The sequence below is a fragment of the Kwoniella bestiolae genome, chromosome 6 (genome assembly GCF_000512585.2).
Source record: "Kwoniella bestiolae CBS 10118 chromosome 6, complete sequence".
Classification (NCBI taxonomy): Eukaryota; Fungi; Basidiomycota; class Tremellomycetes; order Tremellales; family Cryptococcaceae; genus Kwoniella; species Kwoniella bestiolae.
In genome coordinates, this window is record NC_089246.1 from 1,654,496 (window position 1) to 1,675,324 (window position 20,829).

General features: G+C 48.4%; 6 protein-coding genes across 6 annotated transcripts; 3 read left to right on the forward strand and 3 right to left on the reverse strand.

Annotated features, from left to right (window-relative positions):
• Positions 1–333: 333 nt before the first annotated feature.
• I302_107814 (uncharacterized protein) lies at positions 334–2,037 on the forward strand (the record flags this gene model as incomplete). The annotated part of the gene is made up of 8 exons (XM_019193057.1): positions 334–346; positions 403–492; positions 570–594; positions 655–719; positions 788–831; positions 902–981; positions 1,051–1,159; positions 1,228–2,037. The coding sequence occupies 8 exons, from the start codon at positions 334–336 to the stop codon at positions 2,035–2,037; spliced, it is 1,236 nt and encodes a 411-aa protein (XP_019044534.1).
• A 348-nt stretch (positions 2,038–2,385) lies between these two features.
• Positions 2,386–6,003, reverse strand: I302_107815 (uncharacterized protein; the record flags this gene model as incomplete). The annotated part of the gene is made up of 8 exons (XM_019193056.1): positions 2,386–2,655; positions 2,738–2,884; positions 2,986–3,400; positions 3,464–3,558; positions 3,629–4,883; positions 5,035–5,050; positions 5,116–5,337; positions 5,448–6,003. 8 exons carry the CDS (start codon positions 6,001–6,003, stop codon positions 2,386–2,388), a joined length of 2,976 nt encoding a protein of 991 aa, XP_019044533.1.
• Positions 6,004–6,433: 430 nt separating this feature from the next.
• I302_107816 (uncharacterized protein) lies at positions 6,434–10,208 on the reverse strand (the record flags this gene model as incomplete). The annotated part of the gene is made up of 4 exons (XM_019193055.1): positions 6,434–9,299; positions 9,360–9,802; positions 9,883–10,086; positions 10,173–10,208. The coding sequence occupies 4 exons, from the start codon at positions 10,206–10,208 to the stop codon at positions 6,434–6,436; spliced, it is 3,549 nt and encodes a 1,182-aa protein (XP_019044532.1).
• A 396-nt stretch (positions 10,209–10,604) lies between these two features.
• Positions 10,605–12,582, forward strand: I302_107817 (uncharacterized protein; the record flags this gene model as incomplete). The annotated part of the gene is made up of 6 exons (XM_019193054.1): positions 10,605–10,610; positions 10,678–11,074; positions 11,158–11,243; positions 11,306–11,416; positions 11,480–12,088; positions 12,151–12,582. 6 exons carry the CDS (start codon positions 10,605–10,607, stop codon positions 12,580–12,582), a joined length of 1,641 nt encoding a protein of 546 aa, XP_019044531.1.
• Positions 12,583–12,734: 152 nt separating this feature from the next.
• On the reverse strand, positions 12,735–16,034 carry I302_107818 (uncharacterized protein; the record flags this gene model as incomplete). The annotated part of the gene is made up of 15 exons (XM_065870545.1): positions 12,735–12,785; positions 12,854–12,928; positions 12,998–13,067; positions 13,145–13,189; positions 13,272–13,358; positions 13,420–13,510; positions 13,654–13,814; positions 13,912–14,026; positions 14,108–14,274; positions 14,425–14,838; positions 14,974–15,021; positions 15,083–15,185; positions 15,248–15,277; positions 15,338–15,467; positions 15,537–16,034. 15 exons carry the CDS (start codon positions 16,032–16,034, stop codon positions 12,735–12,737), a joined length of 2,085 nt encoding a protein of 694 aa, XP_065726617.1.
• Positions 16,035–18,055: 2,021 nt separating this feature from the next.
• On the forward strand, positions 18,056–20,680 carry I302_107819 (uncharacterized protein; the record flags this gene model as incomplete). The annotated part of the gene is made up of 4 exons (XM_065870546.1): positions 18,056–18,097; positions 18,313–18,575; positions 18,741–20,061; positions 20,132–20,680. The coding sequence occupies 4 exons, from the start codon at positions 18,056–18,058 to the stop codon at positions 20,678–20,680; spliced, it is 2,175 nt and encodes a 724-aa protein (XP_065726618.1).
• Positions 20,681–20,829: the final 149 nt, after the last annotated feature.

The window sequence follows — 20,829 nt, forward strand, 5'->3', positions numbered from 1 at the left end:
AAGCTTGAGGATGGGGCATATGATGAACCCATATATGTATATGTAGCTGCTCATGTGTTGACAAGCATGCTGCAGTCCCACGAGATCCTGGTCATCCCGTTGATCGTCTCGGCTAAACACTCTGCCGAATAAGGCATGCGAGCTGAGCACATTGGCTGAATATAGGCACGCCACAATCTTAACACGTTGATCAGCGATTTAGCACGTCGAGGCGAGGTGTCCAAGCGTCACTACGAGTACGAGTACGAGTACTCGGTAGACTGCTCAAAGTCATTGTCAATACATATAACGCTCTCTTATCCTTGATTATACCACATTCATCACCTAGTAAGAATGTCTCGTCAAGGTAAGCTAGCATGGCCCTCTCAAGGAGTTTACGCAGCTCACTCATTCTGCTCATAGACAAAGCAACGACAGAGCGAAACGCTCGTATCCTACGTGATCTGGTCAAGCAGCCAGATAACAAATCATGTGCGGATTGTAGGAAGAATGGTGGGTATCGTTTAATCCCGTCAGCTGACTCTTGAGGTTGCTTTATCCACTTCAGCTGACTTGTGTCTTGATGGCAGATGCAAGATGGGCTTCATGGAATTTGTACGTGATCAATTCCGGCCTCAAAGAGGTATCGTGCTAATCCAGGGGTCAACCTGATAGAGGCGTGTTCCTCTGTATAAGATGTTCGGGTATACATAGATCTATGGGAACGCATATTAGTAAAGGTGAGCAGACCAGCTCCTCATCGCGACTGGACTGTCATGGCCTAGTAGCTGATGTGATCATTGTTCAGTCAAATCAATCGATCTGGATATATGGACTCCTGAACAAATGGATGTGAGCTATATCTTAGAATCCGATCTTGTTACGTCTGGTGGTAGCTGACTGTGATTCTACGTCCTCGCAGAACATCCAAAGATGGGGTAACAAGCGAGCAAACCTATATTGGGAAAAACATCTCAAAGCGGGACATGTCCCTCCTGACCAGTGAGCTCCCATTCCTCTGTCGTCACAGAAAGGAAGTAAGCTCACTGTGTGCGATCTTGACGTAAATAGCAAAATCGAATCGTTCATTCGGTCAAAGTATGAATCCAAGAGATGGGCGATGGACGGTCCACCACCTCGTGATCCCAGTACTTTGGAGAATGGCGGTGGTAGTGTAGCTGTGAGCACCTTCATCACCTCAACTAACCATCAATGTTAGAGCTTATAGCTTACTCGTAGTCTTTTCAGCCATCTGAACCACCCAAACCTACGCCAACAAGCTCAGCGCCCCCACCAGCTCCAGCAGCAGCACCAAAACACCATCCCCTCCTCTCACGAACGGCTAAACCCGCTCCTTCCCCTGCTCCAGCCCCTGCACCAATGGTAGACCTCTTCGGATTAGACGAGCCTCCCTCTCTAGCCCCTCCAGTAACTACCGCCCCGCCAACTTCCCAACCTTCAGCCGCTCAAGCCGCTCCAGCTCCTACAGCCGGTGCACAACCTCCAGCCCCCACCCAAACCCAGGGCTCCATATTCGACCTAGATTTCCGTACACCCACACCGTCAACCCAAACTCAAGCACAACAGCCCAAAAATGCCAAAGCAGATATCATGTCTCTCTTCTCATCCACTTCTCCTCCAACCACTGCCCCAACTTCAGGAGGGTTCTTCAATGCCCCTCCTCCCCCTGCGCAAAACCAAAATCAATATGGAAGTTGGAATGGAGGTATCACCTCCTCTGCACCTCCTCAACCATCTTATCAACATCAGGCTCAATTGCCTACGCCTACCACCGGAGGTGGCGGAGGAGGGTGGGGAGGAATCTCCGTAGATCAGAATGCTTGGGGGAGTCCAGCTCAGGCTCAACCACCAGCTCAGGCTCAGCAGCAACAACAACAAAGTAACCCTTGGGGATCGAACAACACTAGTGATCCGTGGGCTTCGTCTGGGGGAGGAGGCGGTGGAGGTTTCTTTGGTGCGTCGAACGGGAATGGGTTGGGTGGGATTCAACCTCAGAAGAAAGACGATAGAGATCCATTTGCCAATATTTGGGGATAGTGTGTGCGTAAACAGGGTAGGATAATTGATGAAAAGTTGTAGAATAGTTTATTTCACATTTATTTGACAGGGTAGGATAGAGTAAGATTCATATACGCTAGAATGTAGGTGCTTGATGCTTGCGCGATTGGAATCGTGCTGGGATGTTGGCCCAGCTCGCAGCCACCCTTCTTTTTTAGCAGGATTCGTGAATGATGCGAAACTGCTCGTGTACATTCACTCAATTCGTACATCTTACTCTTCTTTCGATTATTTTCGAATCGATTGCATGCATTGATTGAACGTTTTCTTTCAATTTCTACTAATCTCCTCCTCACCTTTCCATTTACCTCCATCACTCAACCCCACTCAGAACAAATCAATCTTCCCCTCCCCTCCCAAACCTTTAACGCTCCTAACCCTCCCCCCAAACTCAAACGGATCACCCTCATGAGCGACCCAACTAGCCTCTTTCCCACTGGTCTTATTCAAACCCAACAACTCCTCCAGGTTCTTACCTACCAGATCTAATGCTTGTCTCTTCGTAAACACGCCTTTGGGGGAAGAGGCGTACACCCACGCTGCTTCGTAGAGGGTGTTACGGGCTTGCCATTCTTCTTGAATACCCAGTCCGACGGTCTGTAGAGTAGAAAGAGATGGCATGAGCGAAGCACGAGTGACGAGATGCTGGTCATGCAAGCAGAAGGAGGACATTACTCACCACACTGTGAGATACCAGGTACGAAGGTAAGGTATGATTCGATAATGGTATGGAAGGGATGATCCTCCTTGTATCCCATTCACCAGGGTATGATCTCACAGGAGAAACAATCACTCCGATATCATTCTCGGCAAGTTCGTCGGCGACCTAAATCACGTCAAAGCACATCATCATCAGCTCAGTAAGACCAACGACCGACTCTTGCAATGACCTCCTCTAATGGTCATAGAGATAAGAGATCAACTCACGATCCAAGATTCCTGTCCACCCAGAATGGTAATCTTCGCCTTATCCGCCACATCCCTCTTAAGCCTAATGAGCGAAGCGATAACATCCGCCTTATCAGTCCTAATCACCAATCTCAATTCCCCCTTTCTAATACTCTCAAAAGCTCGTACCAATTCCGTGCCCTCCTCGTCCTCGGAGGAGGAGGAAGCGTGATGAGAATGCCCAGAAAGGAGTTTTCTGAGAATGGCAATTTTAGATGAAACGGATGACTTGGAATTATCCAATGAGATGTGTAGTGCCGTCAGAGGGTTTTGGATCGAATGATGCTCGAGGGAATGTTCAGATTCAGGTGAGAAGGCGTAGGCAAAGCCTGAGATCCACGAGGAAGTCTTGGGCGAGACCACGGCGGTTGTTACTCCTGAGCGGTATGCTAGACTGTGTACGAGTGGGTAGAAGCGATTAGTTTGATCTGATACTTTATGTAGAAGGACCACTTACAGTTCGTCCTTTCCTCCGAATTGGGCACCATCAACAGCATGAGCGATGATCCCGGTAGTAATCTCCGACTCCTCGCTGAGCGGATCGATAGCGCTCTTTGTACGTATGATAAGTTTCGGTCAGCTCCTGGTTGCTGACGTATGCGATACAGCAAAACACACTCACACCATCACCAGTAACCTTCTCCTGTCTGATCTCCAAAATGCCCACATAACTTCCAACAGTGATATACCCAGGTGTGATAGCCCCACCTTTCAGATCAACCACCTCAAAATCCAAACCACCTTTCAATTCCTCCTCCACCGAACAATCACCCGCACAAGTGATCTTCCCATCTCTCACCACTACGACAGCATCTCCCTTCCCACTGTCAAACACACTGAGATCTAGCTCCCCCAAACCAGCTTCTAGAGGGGTAAGATGAAACTCCCCCACACCCTGGTAAATGACATTCCTAACTGATTTCCTCGCTCTCAAATCCGGTTCTCCCCTCGTATCCAACGCCTCTCGAATCTCTTTATCCCATTTGCCCTTCTCCTCCTTCGGTACTTCCTGAGCCTCTTTAGGTTTCTCATGGACCACTGGATTGATAATCTGGGGTATACCGTCGATATAAGTTTGTTTGGGTGTTGCACCCAATACCAAGGGAAAGCTATCCCATACAACTAAATCCGCATCATACCCTTCACGGAGGTATCCAATTCGATGATCCAATCCCACAGCCCTGGCGGGAGTGGTGGTAATTGAATTGAGCGATTCAGAGACGTTCAAACCATAGTGATGTACCCAACTTGCTTCCGTCAACAGGTACCTGGAATCCAATACTGGATGATCAGATTTCATAATCACCTTTAATCCCTCATCCGCCAAGATCTTAGCAGCGAATTCACTCCCTCTGTACGCTTCTCGCTTGTATCGCGCATTGGTAGAGAAAATAGCCACCGCAGGAGGTTCGGGACCCCAAGCCTGTTTGAGCAAGTCGGGTACAAGGTATGTCTCGTGTGCGTGGTGGAAGGCAGCAATGGGGAATTGAAATTCGTTGGAAATTCGAACAAGCGCATTGAGGTCGGTAGTCTCGTAGCAGTGGATATTCACTTTGACGTTTCCCCGTATCACGTCCGACAAGACCTCCCATTCGAGCGATTCAGGGAACGGCTCAGTCTGAGTCTTGGGAGAGGAACACCATCGATCTTGTTTGTCTTTGAGGGTCTTGCCTTCGGTGTAGGCTCGTCGGAAGTCATACGCGTTATCCATCCTGGTCTGGCCGTATACCCTCTTGGGGTTCTCACCGCAGGCATGTTTGATGTGCCTCCATGAGTGAGTTCTGGCCCAGGTGCCGTTATCGATCTTCCAGGCTGGTTCGACGAGCATCGATTGAGGGGTGTTTTCGTGGGTCCATCGGGGTTTGAATGGGAATGCTCTGGGAGGTAAGGCAGGTCAGCATATATGGGAAGATGAGTGGCAAAGATCCGGAAGCAGTCCAAGAGGACGCTCAAGGACATTGGGAGGGTTGAAATGGAAGATGGAAGATGTTACTATGGAGAAGGGGGTCGAGGATGAAAGACACTCACTGTCCACCGATGGAGTCTAGATTGTGCCAAGAAGATCGTTAGCGTACTCATATACAGCCGATAGCCCACGAATATACTCACCAGCAGATCCAGGAAGTACCAGCATCGTGGTGATACCCCCCGCAATGGAGAGATTAAACGCCAAATCGTGAGTATTGAACCCATCGAGGGATCTCAGCCAAGGTTGGACGGACCCCTTGATGCTATTGGTATCTTCATTCCCGAATAGCTCGGGAGCGCCGTCCACACCCATATGGCTATGTGTATCGACAATACTATAGAGCATTCGCAAGCATATAAAACCTGTTAGGAACGATGAAGACATTATGAAAAAGATCTCAAAGGACCCACCCTGCGAAGCCACAGATCGTCAGCTTCCCTTCCTTCTCTCTCAAAGTGATGAGTGGACTCACCAGGTGTAACCCAAGCACCTCCCAGCTCAATCTCCTCAACCTTCCCTCCCTTTTTCTCCCTAGGCCACCCCGCGATATCCTTTCCACTCCCAACTCGTCTGATAACCCCACCTTCCAACAAAACATCAACCCCCCTCAAAATCTCCGTCCCGCCCTTCTCTCCCGTCCAGAGCGTTCCATTCTTGAGCCAAACACTCTTCGTCCCTTCTACATATCTATCATTCTTCTCCCGTTTATGACTGGAAGGCTTGAAATGCGGTGTAGGGCGATTGATGATCTCACATTGTTTTAAGCCCTCTTCGATATATTTGGGTAATGGAGCAGGTGCAGGACGGGGATATGGAAATTCCAGATGTAAGTTGATCTTGCTGAGTAGGTATAGTAGACCCACTAGAGCGAGTAGGCTGGGTAGTTTAGAGGGGAGAGATCTTTTTTTGTGTTTGGGTTTGTACGATGATGGAAGGGGGATATCAGATTCCTCCGAGGATGAGGAGGACGAGGGTTTCTCGATATCCCTATAACGGGCTCGGGGCTTATGGCTGTGATGAGACGACATGCTGATCTTCCTGACTTGCTTGTGGGGGAGGGAGGATGATGAGTCAATGAGAGGCAATGATATTGATGATTGGTATACCTTGAATCGCGATAAGCAACTCGCCCATCTCGAAACTCAATCACGTCAATGCTCGAATAACCGCATGGTCCTTACCGGTCGGACATAGCCGACGTCACCCAAAGGATGGTAATCACATGTGGCACGGCAAGCCGTTGGAGAATAGATCGATGAACGGTATTTGATAATTGATAACAATGCATGAAAACTCCATTATACAATAAGTACGACCTATAGACTAAAGAAAGGTATAACAATGTCCAGATCCACCAATGCAGTATACGAGAATATCAAAAGAAATCTCTCCAGGAGTGGCCCTCCCCTCTACCTCACCCCTTGCTTATGATCTGATTTAAACACTAACGGTAATAAATCAAGCACTGACATCCCATTCACTCTCCCCCTCATCTCGACTCAGCGTGTTCGCATTAGTATCCCTAACCATCAAAGCCCTCCTCTCAGGCGTAGAGGCAAAGCTCATCGCAAGGTTCATACCTTTCTCCGATCCCTCCAGTTTAGCCAATAACGCCGCAGCTTTACCAGACGGGGTAGACACGTCCGATCTACTTCCATAAGCAGGTCTGGATTTCGAAGGTGATGGAGAGGTTATATCGCGATTTTCCAAATTCGAGTTGGAGTTGGACTGGATGGAAAGTGCTTTGAAGGTTACTTTGGGCGATGATTCCATATCCGTGTCTGTCGAGAGGTCGATTCCTTCCGTAGTGTTGGCGTCAGTCGAAGATTTCGATATTGGTGTAGGGGTATTTCGAGCTACAAAAGGATCCACCCCCTCCCCTTTATCGTCTTTTCCTACAGATGGGTCTATTAACGCAAACACCGGTGGAGCAGGCAGTGGTAAACCTTCTACATCGTCCGAATCGGCCGTAGTCAATAGCGGAGAAAGTGGTTTGGAAGCCATCAACCGAATTGGAGATTTAGGCGACGAGACGATCGAATCCATCCTGACCCTAGCTCGAACCTCCACTTTCAACGGAGAAGGTTTCGACGAGGTGTTCCTACTGACCGAGCTGATTACCGATACCGCGCCGCTAAGTGGACTATGGGGTAAAGGTACCTCATGAGGACTTGGCGGAAGAGGTAGATCAGAAGGTTTGAAAGGCGATTCGGGTAATTTGATCATTTCAGGTTTGACCTTCGCTCTGACTGACGTGACGGACGATGTGGAGGCTTTCAGACTTGCTGTTCCTGAGGTTGTACCTCGGGTAGGTCTGAAGGACGGCAAAGGTGCTTTACGCACTACTTTCTCTTTCTTCGCTGGTGGGAGAGTCACGTGGGACGTTATGACTGGTTTCTTCGGTCCGCTCACCACCCGGGTAGGTGCCCGAGCAGCTGGAGGAAGAGGTGGCTTGGTGGTGATCTTCGGTTCCGGCTTGGGAGCGATTTGAGCGGAAACCACACGAGCTCTTGCGGAAGGTGCTGTAAATGGTTTAGAGGAAGTCGATCCGTTCAGAGCATGTGGCTTGGCAGTAGGAGGAGCAGATGGGCCAGGTGCTTTAGCGGTAGTTGATGTTGCCACGGACGGTTTAGACACGGCAGTGGTAGCAGGAGCAGGTTTCGATATCGCTGCAGCTCGGGCAGCCGAAGCAGCAGTGGGAGCAGTAAGACTGGTAGGCTTGAATGGTTTTCGAACGACGGGAGCACTGACTGCTCGAGAGGTGACAGTACGGGCAGATGGCACAGGTGGTTTTCGAATAATGTTCGCCGCGACCTTGGATTTAGTCGGTGCAGGTGCAGGTTCCGGTTTGACTGTCTCTGACGCTGATTTGGCGGGAGCAGCGGACTTCTTATTCGTCGCTTTAGCAGTGACGGAAGCAGGTCGGATATCTTCGGCCGGATGAGAGACCTCCGGCACAGCTTCTGTGTCGACTTGCTCGGCCACCCTCATAGCATCTACCTCTTTTTCCGCTGGCACAGTGAGTACCTCTGTGCTGCCTTCCTGCTCTTGAAGTTTGTTCTTGTCAATTCCTCGCACTTCATTATCTTCTTCCTCTTCCCGTTGAGCATAATCGTCTTCTGCCGGGTGTACATCTTCGTTGACCACCACCTCTTTCGTATCTTCTTCTTCCGCTTCCGGTTGCAATTCCACCACCGCTTTAACGGGAGAATCAGGCAACTCGATCTTCCTAGCAACCTCCACGGTCCTCTTCTCCTCTTCTTCGTTGCTTTGCCGAAGCGGTGAAGCAGGATACACATCCTCCTTCATATCTATTATATCGCTCTCGTTGTTATCCGCTTTGACATCTCCAGAAGTCGATCTGATAAGTATGGGCATAAGGGGTGAATCCATCGAAACCACCTGAGTCGGTATGGGAGAAGCGAATGCTTGAGGTTTCGTCGCTTCCTCTTGTTCTACATCTCTCTGTCCGATCAGATCCCTTCCAGGTGTTTTTGTGAAATAGCCATCCTCCGTTATGGTAACAGGAGCAGTGACGACTCTCCTGTGAGCCTGACCCAACGCATTGCCTCTGCGACCCAATCCGCCATTCACATTCCTCTGTGGTCTACTCAATACCGTAGCTCCACTAGGAGTCGTAAATGGATGATCACCCAATTCCATGCCTCCTTCTTCTTCTGACGGTATCACTCGCAAAATTCTTGCGGGGGGAGCGAACCTCCTGGGTGGTTGGGGCACATCGAAGATCTCCGGCGGTGCGGTGTGGGAAGTATGTAAGGCGGGTCTAGAAGGTTTGGACAAGGGATTGTACCTGTTCTCTTCGGTTGTAGGGAATATAGATGATGATGAGGATGGTAGAACATTGTGAGATACTGATCGACTGTGATGACTTAACGTAGGTGGAACTGCAAATTCGTTCTGGTGTCTAGCCGAGTTGGAGGCTGATCGGGATAGAGTAGGGTTGGATATGGGAAGATCTGATACTGTTTCTGTTTCATATGCAGGAGGCATCGCTTCAGGCTCTTTTCTAGGTGATCTTCTTCGAGATGGTCCAGCTTCAACTGCTGGAGCGGGCGCATGATGTGCGATCGGTCGCATAGGACGAGAAGCCAGAGCGTTGATGCGATGATGTTGTGGTCGGGACGGAGCTGCATGAGCATTCGTAGACGCGTGAGAGGATTCGGATGAAGTGGCTGAGATAGGTTGGATAGCTGGAGGAGCAGCGCGAGGTACTGGTTTTGATTTCGGTTTCGATGGTCCTGCTCCGTTCACTGCGGGTATCTCGAGGTATCTTCGAATCGTCGGTGTGAGTGGGGCAGAGAAGCTGAAAAAGGTATCTTGTCAGCTGGAAATCGACTTCTAGCACGATAGCTGTTGTACTTACTCATCAATCCTTTCTGGCCAAACGTCCATAAACATAGCCCAAACTCTTCTTCCCGTCTGTCTAACTTCCGGGTCCTTGTCGATCGCCATTTTCTTCACACTTTCCTCCAATAGCCCCAGATACTTCTCAGTCCATATCTCCACCGACCACTCTTTGACCGCCTTTTCCACTCCTGTTGCACTTCCTCTTCTACACGTTGTAGCGTTATCGTTCAACCCCCTTCGCAATTCCGGTAAGATTGTAATTATCTGACAGTGAGTGATGATGGTCAAAAGGCATTTTTCTGCTCTCTTCAGGAACACTTTATTCGGTCTTCCTAGAAGTTGGATCAGAGGTTCCAAATATAGGTTAACAAGGGGTTTGAGGTTGGTTGATAATCTCGGTGCGAAGGTTTGCAGGAGATCGGTTGATACTCCAGATAACCGTCCTCGATCAGAGAGCATCTATAGATGTTTCATCGACAGCTTCATCAGCCACTCCTGTTTGAGGTAGGAGATTGCCAAGGTTTCAGCTGATCACTTACGCATTTGACCAGCTTTTTTCCCACCCCACTCCTTCCTACTCCCTCAAGGTACAGCTCGGTATGTTTATATCCCCCACCTCGTGTGACAGCTGAGAATCTTATTATCGCCCTTTCAAACTTCTCCCACGTATCTTCCTTCTCCTCTGGTTCCAATGCCCATGCCAAGGTGTCTAGCTCTTCTCTCAAGTGTTGAGGCGTTGGGCACTGTCCAAGCGACATCGATCAGTGAACAGAACCATGACGCAAACATGACGAATCACAGATTGACAAGAATTGAGGGTTCAGCTTACAGGTATTTTCGCATCTGCTGCCAGTGCAGGAGCCATCTTGTCGCTTGTCCTTCTATCAGTTGTCGGCGATGCTGGCCAAGATGATAGTATGAGGAGTGAAGAGATGGTAAAGTATGGCCAGTGAGTGATGATATGATGAATATGAGCAGAGATTGAGAGAAAGTCAATCGCGTCTCTGTCTGTTGATGTGTTTGTTGACACCCAACTTCAAATCGAGCAACGGAACCAAATGACCACGTGACTCGAAGATGTTGATGTTGAAAGAGAAGAGAGAGGTCGAATATCCAGCATGCTTGTTTTGGGTCCTTGATCATAAAGTAGAACATTATAACGCATACAATACAAAGCCAACAGCTGCACCCAAGCTCCAGAACGTAGACTCATCAGAGTGAGGCTTTCAAGAGGATCCGGGAGGAACGGCAAGGAATCAGCATGAGAGTGAGTGAAGGCTCGCTCACCTCCCTCATCCCTGTTTTCCGCTGACCATCAACCTCTCCTGCTGTAGATCGCAGTCCAAGGCTGCTCCCACGGCAGTCTAACAGCAATCTACGACACAGTACAACAATACACCGCCCATACTTCCAAACCCATCGATCTCCTACTTCTATGCGGTGATTTTCAAGCTTTAAGATCAACGAGTGATTTCGCTTCTCTAGCTGTGCCAGCGAAATATCACTCTTTAGGAACGTTCCATGAATACTATTCTGGGATCAAGAAGGCACCCGTATTGACGATAGTCATAGGGGGGAATCATGAGGCATCTAACTATATGTGGGAGCTGTATCATGGTGGATGGTTGGCGGAGAATATCTATTATCTTGGTGCGGCTGGGAGTGTGCATGTGGATGGACTGAGGATAGTAGGTGCTAGTGGGATTTACAAGGATCACGATTATAGGAAAGGTGAGTTGGATCTTTTCCCATTCTCTTCCCTTCCTCCAACTTCATGTAATGTGTAACATCCTTAACGCTGACTTGTACGATAGGTCATTTCGAAAAAGTCCCATACAATAACTCGACGCTGAGGAGTGTATATCACATAAGGGAATATGACGTGATGAAGCTCATGCAGGTGAGCTGCCTCAATCATTTTAACCATCACCAATGTGAATGGAAAAGATGACATCGTCATAGCTATCACACTCGGATGATACGATATTCTTATCTCACGATTGGCCAATATCAATAGCCAGACACGGAGACACCGGTGCCCTGCTGCGGCGAAAGCCTTTCTTCAGAGATGAGGTGGGTCATGTCGATCGAAAACGATATGCTGTAGACTGATTGACCGACGTGGAAATACTGCAGATCAACAAAAACACTCTAGGCTCACCACCCCTTTTTACCCTTCTCAACCATATCCAGCCTTCCTACTGGTTTTCCGCACACCTTCACGTAAAGTTCGCAGCATTGTACGATCACACCTCTTCAACCGCTCAAGAGATAAACAGGTTAGAGGAATCTCTACCTCCTGTACATACAGCAAGTAATGATGAGGTGATAGAGAAGAACCCGGATGAAATTGCTATAGATGACGAAGACGATTTCGATACTCCCGAAGGGATACCGCCAAATACCAATGGTGTTGTGGAATCATCAGGGAACCCAGATGAAATAAACATAGAAGATGATGAATTCGATGATCCACCTACTACTTCTGCGCTACCTCAGATACCGTCAAACCCTTCAGCGGTGGAGAAGGATGTGGAAGTGGATGAAAGTGTTGATTTGGTTGAAAAAGCTAAAGCCGGTGGAGAGGAGGATGGAATAACAGAAATTATCGGTGCTCCCGTCGAAAAAGTCGAAGAAGCTCTAAAATCTGCTGGACAAGAAGCGGAAGCGACATTGAAGCAGGAAGGGAGAAGGACAAAATTCTTGGCTTTGGATAAATGTGGACCTGGGAAAGATTTCATCCAGGTAAGTTGAGATCCGCCCGTACGCCACTCGCGATGCTGCATCGTGAGCTGACCTCTGACTAGTTCTTCGAGATTCCCACTCCCTCTTCATCGACATCTGACCAACCCCCTCGCCTCACATACGATCCCCAATGGCTCGCGATCTCCAGAGCATTCCACCCCTACCTATCCACCTCCATTCAACAGACAGCTCTTCCCCGTCCCGACATTTTGAAACAGCTTGTATCGGATGAGCTGACACGTATAAAAGAAGAAGGCCTACTGGTGCCTTCTGAGAACGTAAATGCGGACGGGACGGTCGATTTAGTCTGGGCGAAAGGTCCAATCGAAGTTGAACGAGTCCAGAAGTTCTGGCCGACCGCTCCGTCCCAGAGCCAACTTCCTCCAGGAGGAGATGGAGGTGCCGGCGCAGATCAATGGTATACTAATCCGCAGACTGAGGCTTTTTGTGGGTTATTGGGAGTACAGAATAAGGTCAATCCTGCTCCGGCGTAGTATCGCTGCGTGAGGAACTCGATCAGCGGGGTGGGCGCTAGGTTGAATACGTGGAAGGTTGATTGTATGTATGTACAGTAACATATCATTTGGTCGGACCAATCATTGCAATATCTGTGGCAAGGATATCGATGAATTCACATGGATATCTACTAACCCATATCTTGCATATCCTTATCCTCATAGTGCCATTTCTTACGATCCTATCAACGGGTTCACAAACGTACTCATCAGTCTGTATCCCTCAGCAGATGTCAAAAAAAACACTCACCATCCGTCTAAAGGCGCACCTGGATGTCCAGCCCCAGAATGGATCTCTCGTGAAATTAGGTCGGAGAGGTTCGTTCTGCATGTCAAGATCAGCGTCTGTCTTCCTTTCCTATCTCAGTGAGCCTAGTTGTATAACCCGACCTACGGGGTATACACAGAGCGCAGCGCCAATAATGGAAGCGTAACATATGATCTTTGTGAATATTATACCGGCACTGATATCGTAGAGCAAAGCAAACGTCAGCGAAGAATGTATCGAGCGTCTCGGATGGATCCTGGATTCTGTACTCACTCGTTATGGAAGTAAAATCCTTGTTGAAGATTTGCCAAGGCGACGCTACCACATTTAGAATGTTTTCGCACACATGAGCTCGGCCAATCAACATACCTGGGAAAGAAGGAATAGGGTATGAACTGACAATGCTGTGGTTATTCCCAAACTCATGGACGTCATCCGTGGACCAATGAGCGTGATAGGTGCGAAACCGATGTGCATGCCGTACCACCTGGCCAAACAAACCGGGTCAGCGAACAAAAAGTCAGTCAATCTGTTCTTGGGAAGCTCACATGTTATTGGAAACGGCTACTCCGAAGATCGCCGCGCACATTCCAAGGATGAAGGTGTTCCATACGCCTACCCAGACGTACATCGCTATGACTATGGTTCCGTTGTTGAACGAACATGGGAAGAGAGCGAAGTCAGCTTCGCCCTCTTGATGACCCTGGCATGACGCGGGAAGCCTTATATGCTGCGTGACGTTCTGTTTTCTGTTTTCAAACAGAAATGCTGGTCGGACTCACCTCCCGAGTACGCGTTCCCTCCCGGAAGGATGAAGATAGGTACCGAGCTCCCCTTGTAATACTGACAGGTATCGTTTGAAGGCCCGCCATTGATCTTCCATTGGTCGGCTGCGTCCTTGTATTCCTCGAGATATTGATAGAAACTTCCCGCCGACAGGTCGCTACACCCAGTACCCATTCGACATCTCAGTTTTTCTCTTCAGGTAATGACAGTAGATGGACGAACTTGGTGAATGACAGTGAAAGCGATGCACTTACAAGCAACATAACCCGAACCTCAAGGCGAAAAGACCAAGCGCACAGAGCATATAATATCCTCTCCTGACGTCAAACCACCACCATCCGAATGATTTGGTACGTGGTTTCCAATCCGCTGAATGAAAAACAGAGTTTTTCAAAAAGTCAGTTGCCTTCGCAAAGCACTTCAGTTCCGCAGATGGAATATCGGTCTCACCAATTCCAAAATACGCTTTATCCCTGTCCAAAGCTTTGATCATCTCTTTCTCGAGCTTCTCATCAGGTGGATCATCAGGGTCGATGGGCGGTACGTGAACCCTCTTCATCTCGTCGAGTTCAGTCTTGAAGTTGCCGGGCATCTTCTTGGGACCGCCGTGGATGACTCTGCGAGCAGAGACAGTGTGTTAGATATCTTACTTTCTTTCGATATCAGAATTACAAGTAGTATCTCCCTGACGTCTGTAGGTGGTCTATCGACCATACAGGGACGCTGGACATACTCTTATAAAAACGACGACACAAACAAACACTCACACCCTGCTCATCCTCCCTCGCCGATTCTCTAATTCCTCCGGACTCGGCTGCCAAACCTTCTGTAATCTCCCATCATCCCACTTTGCATTCCTTTTCTTCAGGCCCTCAACCTGAGCCTTGATATCTTCTCTTGATCTTCTCTCGAGGGGGAAATTCCAATCACCCACTTTAGATTGTAGATACTCGGTCCAAAAGTATCTCTCGTGTCTACCTGGCTGAATGAAGTTCATTCTATAATAGTCGTCCATCCATTCGCTATCTGTCCAGAACCGCAGGGGTTTTCTGCCAACCCGATAATCTAGGTGTTTGAAGCCTGAGGTGGAGCATCCGACGGATGCGACGAGCGTGCGGAGGACGTTGTACAGCCCGAAGATGACGATTACCACTAGGACTAGGTACCGGATCTGGACGGTTCTGCCATGTACCATCATAATTATGCCGAGGTCAGCTTACTGCTCCTGTCTTCCCCTTAATAATTTCCGAGAGGGAAGGGCATAGCAGCTGTTCAGAGATATTCTTGATGGTTTCTCGCCTGGGGCATACACTCACTCGGGATAATCCCAATTGGGACTGGTACTTAACGTTGCAGCTGCCAAGCTACAGTCCCCAGGGATCAGCCACTATCCTACGCAGCTTCAAGAGTCGTCAAGCTACTCACAACATTATCGTGTACCCGTTTCCAGCTCTATGCCACTGAGGTGCGAAACACCCAAATCTGACATTCAGAAGCTCGTCGCCGAATAAGCAGATACAAAGAATTACTAGAGTGAAAAATCAGCATTTAGTCTGGATCGACAGAGTCGGCTCTGTCCTTGTCACTCACATATGAAGATATGATACATTGTATACCAGGCTATTGGGTTATACACAATCAGCAACTCTGGTTCGGATTAGATGGTGAGAGAGAACTGACCAAGTGGTTCCTTGCCATTTGCCCAATTTGCGATCCCACTTCCCACACCATAAGCGCAATCGGGATCCGTACGCAGTCTTTCCGCGGGGTCATAATTAGGCAGAGGGTAAGTCTGACTATAATCGACCACCTAAACCATCCCAAAATCAACATCTCCTCGATGTACAGTACTGTGACGCGAGTCGTAGGGTGGACTCACCAGAGGATCATTCAAATCATGAACCATCATCCTAACCTGCATATACCCAACCACCAACGCGGTCGTACATCCACCAACCTGGAGACCCTGTTTTAGGATCATCTTGTAAAATTCTATAAAATAATTGAACATCTCCCATGTCCTCCTATGCAAACCTGGTCCTTTACCCAGGGGGACAAACAGGGTATAGAGAGGAAACTCTTTCTCTTCCCCGAACCACTCGTATTTCGAATATCGTCTCTTACCTGTCGTCTTATCGCGGCGTTTCGTCTTGGGATCAGGTAATGACGTTGAAGGGAGCAACGGTCTGGTAGCTCGTATAAATAGGTAGAATGGGGATAGGACCAAGGCTAAGGTAAGGAGGAGGACGAACAGGGGGATGATATACAGGTAATAGATTAGTCTGTGGAATGGGGATGTACGTGCCCACATCCTCTGAGATGGGGTTCGATCGTTCTTGTCGATGTAATAATGGTCGTCGACATATTCGGAGCCCATCTTCAGCAGGGTTCAGTCTGTCTAGACTTGGGTTGTTTTGTTAGTTTGTTTATTGGAAAGCATCCACAGTGTGATTTCTTGCTATCTTCCGCCTGGACAGGGTATTGTCTTTGTTGAAGGGTGATTTATGTTAGTTTTTTCTGGTCAGTACAGTCAAATCTCAAGATTAGCTAAACGTAAGTGAGTTATACGGCCGATTGAGACCTAGTCGGCTACAACGATTATCCACCTTAGCTACCTATGGACTAAAGACGTTGACCATCCTTTGTGATCTAGACGGGTCAAGGAAGAGAAAGGATGGTCATAAGTTGCTTTTACTTTCGACAGAGTTTCACCGAAATTGATCGACATCGGCGCTCTCCATTCTGCTGGACCTACGGTATTGTCCTTCCGGGAAAGGACAAGATGCTTGGGGGTTTATTCCTCGTCTACGCTATTGATTTGACACCACAGTCCCCAAAGACTCTAGCAGCTGAGCTGTCAGTGAGAATGCGGTCATCGTTGAATCTGATCTTTGTGGTTGATCGTCAAGGTGAATAACCCTTTCTCACACTACGAACGTTATGCCTATCACACGCTCAGCAAGTTACCGTCTCGGTCTACTGTACTCAATTTTGTCGCGTGCGATGAAATCATCGCGAGACAATTGGAAGTACAGAATACCGTAACTGATCCCTGAGTGTTTGATAGATGCGGAATCCCGATGTAAGTCGTCAGCAGAACGCTTCTTATAGCCGATAAGCACCGAACGGTGTTAGAACGGTCGAGGAATTACCGTGGGCTTCATTTAGGTTTGAAGCTGGATCTCGTGGAACTAACAGAGTCGGTCGTTGCTGAGATCATCATGGATTCCAGCTACATCGCTCAATTCAGACAGAGTAACGAGATGATTCGCTCATACCGTGTCATGATTTGTGTTGAATGGGTTCATGCTAAGACGCTCCACGGTCGTTCGGCAGTTAGTGCTACCATCGCACCTCCACTCTAGCGGTGAAAAAATACCGGATATACGCCTTCACCTTGAGATCAACAGAACTTATGCCCGAAGCTTCCTAGGAACCTGTCGACAGTCAACTGGCGAATGAGATTTCATCCCGTCTCTTCAGGGTCTGCGAATCAGAGCCGCCAATTCCCTGATTACATGGAAGACCCTCATTTCCTTATCTATGCGAGGCAGCGTACATACATCCCATGTGATTATTTACGACGCCCTTCTGTGATGCGTTTCCCAGGCATTTATCTATCCATTCCAAATTCCACCAAGGGATTTCTCATTTACGATAGACGATGATCTTCGCTGATTTGTCTGCTCCATTCGTTATTTGTCAGGGTGGATGATCGTCCCGTGCGTTCTGTCCAGAGTCTAGTTTCCACTGCCGTAGTACTGTACCAGACGCACAGACGAGCCAGAGATGTTGATACATGGAGTGCAACTCAATTGAGGGATTGGGCAGAGGGGTTTCCCTCAACCCTATCGAGCATAACGTATAACGCATAGCGTATAGAATCAAGTTGATTACAAAATCGTAATTGCCACTCAGGTCCCGGCTACACACAGATTTACCACTTGCGGTTAAATCAGTTGTTCGGTTGTAATGAGCCATTAGGAATTGATGTTATATTGATTATGAGTGTTAATTGATTTGTCACTATCACTATAGAGGAAAGGGTCCTAGCGCAGTATCGAGTTACTCCAATATTAACAACTACTCTTCACTCAACCACCATTCGTTCATTTGTTGACACATACAATCTCATCCATCTATCTCACACACGACTTCACCTCGATCCATCTCACACATCATCATCTAAGACGCCTGATCCCAAAGCGAGTACATATCACTGCATTCAAGTGAACGAGATACGACAAGGAAAGATTCTTCCAATTCAAGTTTGAATCGGATCCCCGACCAATTGGTTAGGATTGGTGTGACGAAGCTCTTCAACCCTGATCAAATACCCAAACATTAGGTATCGATTGATTGAGTTGTCAACATAAACAAATACCAACAGCATCAACCATGCCCCATCCTGCATCCGCCGCAGGCTACTCTGGAGACTCAGTGAGTGGATCTCATCATGCATACCCTCTTACCAATCCGACAAGCACTGCCCATGGCCATGACGATGGTCGCTCGTCACGCGAGCCTTATCATCAACTCGTGGGAATGTGTCCATTCCCTTGATGCCATCGTCGAGGTCGTGTGATTCAACATCGTCATTCGCATCTGTCATACTGCGATCGCATTTGGATACTGATGTGCTCGGCAATCTGTAGCGCGTCGCACCTACTCCTCTCGCCGTTCCCTCCCCAGCTCCACAGCCTTCCACTTCCGCCTCTGCCGGCAACTCCCTATCTGCATCCCAAGCCTCCCAAGCAACATCCGTCCTCACAGAAGATGAAGAAGACCTAGAAGACTATAGGCCAGGTGGATATCACCCCGTCAACATAGGAGACGAGTTCAACAACGGTCGTTATATGATAGTGCGGAAACTAGGTTGGGGTCACTTTTCGACAGTATGGTTAGCAAGGGATGACCAGTGAGTAGTTATTCTCTGTCGTTCGGCGAACCGACGTATATATATATTCGCTTGTCCTCCATCCATACACACCCTCTTTCCTCTTCCGCACTAGCTTGTTCCCGATATCAGCGGATGAGAGAATCGGATCTGAGTATTGACCTGTGTATTCCTTTTTCACTCTAGCACCAAGCGGCATGTCGCGCTAAAAGTGGTCAAATCCGATGGTCATTACACCGAAACCGCTCTCGATGAGATTCAACTGCTTCAACGTGTAGTCACCTCATCTCAGACACATGCAGGGCGATGTCACGTAGTAGGACTAGTAGACAACTTCAGGCATACCGGACCAAACGGTAGTCACGTCTGTATGGTGTTCGAAGTATTGGGAGAAAACTTGCTAGGATTAATCAAGAGGTATCAACATCGAGGTGTTCCACAACATATCGTCAAACAAATTGCCAAACAAGTGTTACTGGGTCTGGATTACCTTCACACGGAATGTCGAATTATTCATACGGATCTGAAACCTGAAAATGTGTTGATCTGCATAGAAGACGTGGAATCTGTGGTACAAGCTGAACTAGCTTCATGTCCTGCGGCAGTACCGACCAAATTGGTAGGTGTACCCCCCTCTCAAGGTAGATTGGGTAATCAGACACCTCGGAAAGATGGATTGTTCATTGTCGGATCTCAACCTCTACCATCACCAAGCTCAAGTTATTCGAGCAGTCCGATGTTGGATAAATACGGTTTCGGAATGAGTAAAATATCTGGGGCGGATGCGTTCCCAAAATCAAATAGCGTTGCTGGAGCGTCACTCGTAAAGAGAGCTACGACGACTGAAGCATTAGGAGATGGTATAGGGAATGTCAAATTAGGTGAAGGGCTTAGTTGGGAGAAGACAAAAGCGCCGACACAACCAGCATCCACGAAACCTTCCTTGCTATCTCAACAGATGAGTGCAGCACCTCCATCGCCATCACTTCAACCTACCAACCCGCCACCTTCATCATCCACCAACCCATCCACCACTGCTACCCCTAGCCAAACTATAATCTCCACTCCAGCCACCACACCAGACTCTTCCCGAAATGACGATGCCAAAATATCCACATCGGTCATGTCGACCGAATCACTCTCACCTCCGAAACACGAGCCCAAATCTCATAGCCAACCACCCTTAGGTCAATCTGTATCTGAAATCACTACTTCCCCCGCTTCTTCCCATGTCAACAATCTACAAGATCAGGAAGCTCACCATGATCCTGATGATCCCAATAGGGATGCTCCTATAGCTGGCGATCCCAACCACCTTCCCCCACCTTTCCCATATGACCCAGTAAGCCTGGAGAGGATAACGGTGAAGATTGCGGATCTGGGTAATGCATGTTGGGTGGATCATCACTTCACGAATGATATACAAACAAGACAGTATAGGTGTCCTGAGATTATATTGGGTACGAGGTGGAATCAGAGCGTGGATATCTGGAGTGCGGCGTGTCTGGTGAGTCAACTTTATGGAAAAAGTATGGACATGGCTTGATTTGCATACTAATCCAATACTTTCTGTTCAGTTCTTCGAATTGTTGACCGGTGATTACCTGTTCGACCCTCAACCAGGAGTGAAATACGATAAAGATGACGATCACGTCGCTCAAATCATGGAACTACTCGGAGAAATGCCACGGTCCCTAGCGTTGTCCGGTAAATATTCGCACGAGATGTTCAACCGAAGAGGAGAACTACGACATATCAGCAGATTGAGGTTCTGGCCGATGATCTCAGTGCTGAAGGAGAAATACCTGATGGAGCACTCCGATGCCGAACTACTATCGTCATTCCTCATGCCGATGTTACATTATTACCCAGACTCAAGAGCTACCGCTGCGGAACTGGTCAATCACCCATGGCTTGAAGGCGTGGTGGTCCAAGGTGAATTGGAGATGGCTCAGAACTTCCACAAGAACGAAGTTGAACGGATCAGACAGCAGCAGCAGGATAAATCGCAGACAACAGATGATAAGGGAAAAGAGAAGGAGAAGGATAAAGGTCCCGTAAATCTGAAGGACGTTTTGGGACTGGGGCCTTCGGTCAAAGGTATGGTAGGGATGGGCAGGATTTAGAGTCGTTGGTAGTAGAAAGCCGCGTCGGGATAACGTCTGATAAGCTCGGTGGGCCAGGGGGATAATCAAATGGAGCGGGTGGGAAACGAGTCGTGTCATTTACAAGAATTGGTCCCCCAAATCAACGAACGGAAGTGCACCTGGACGGG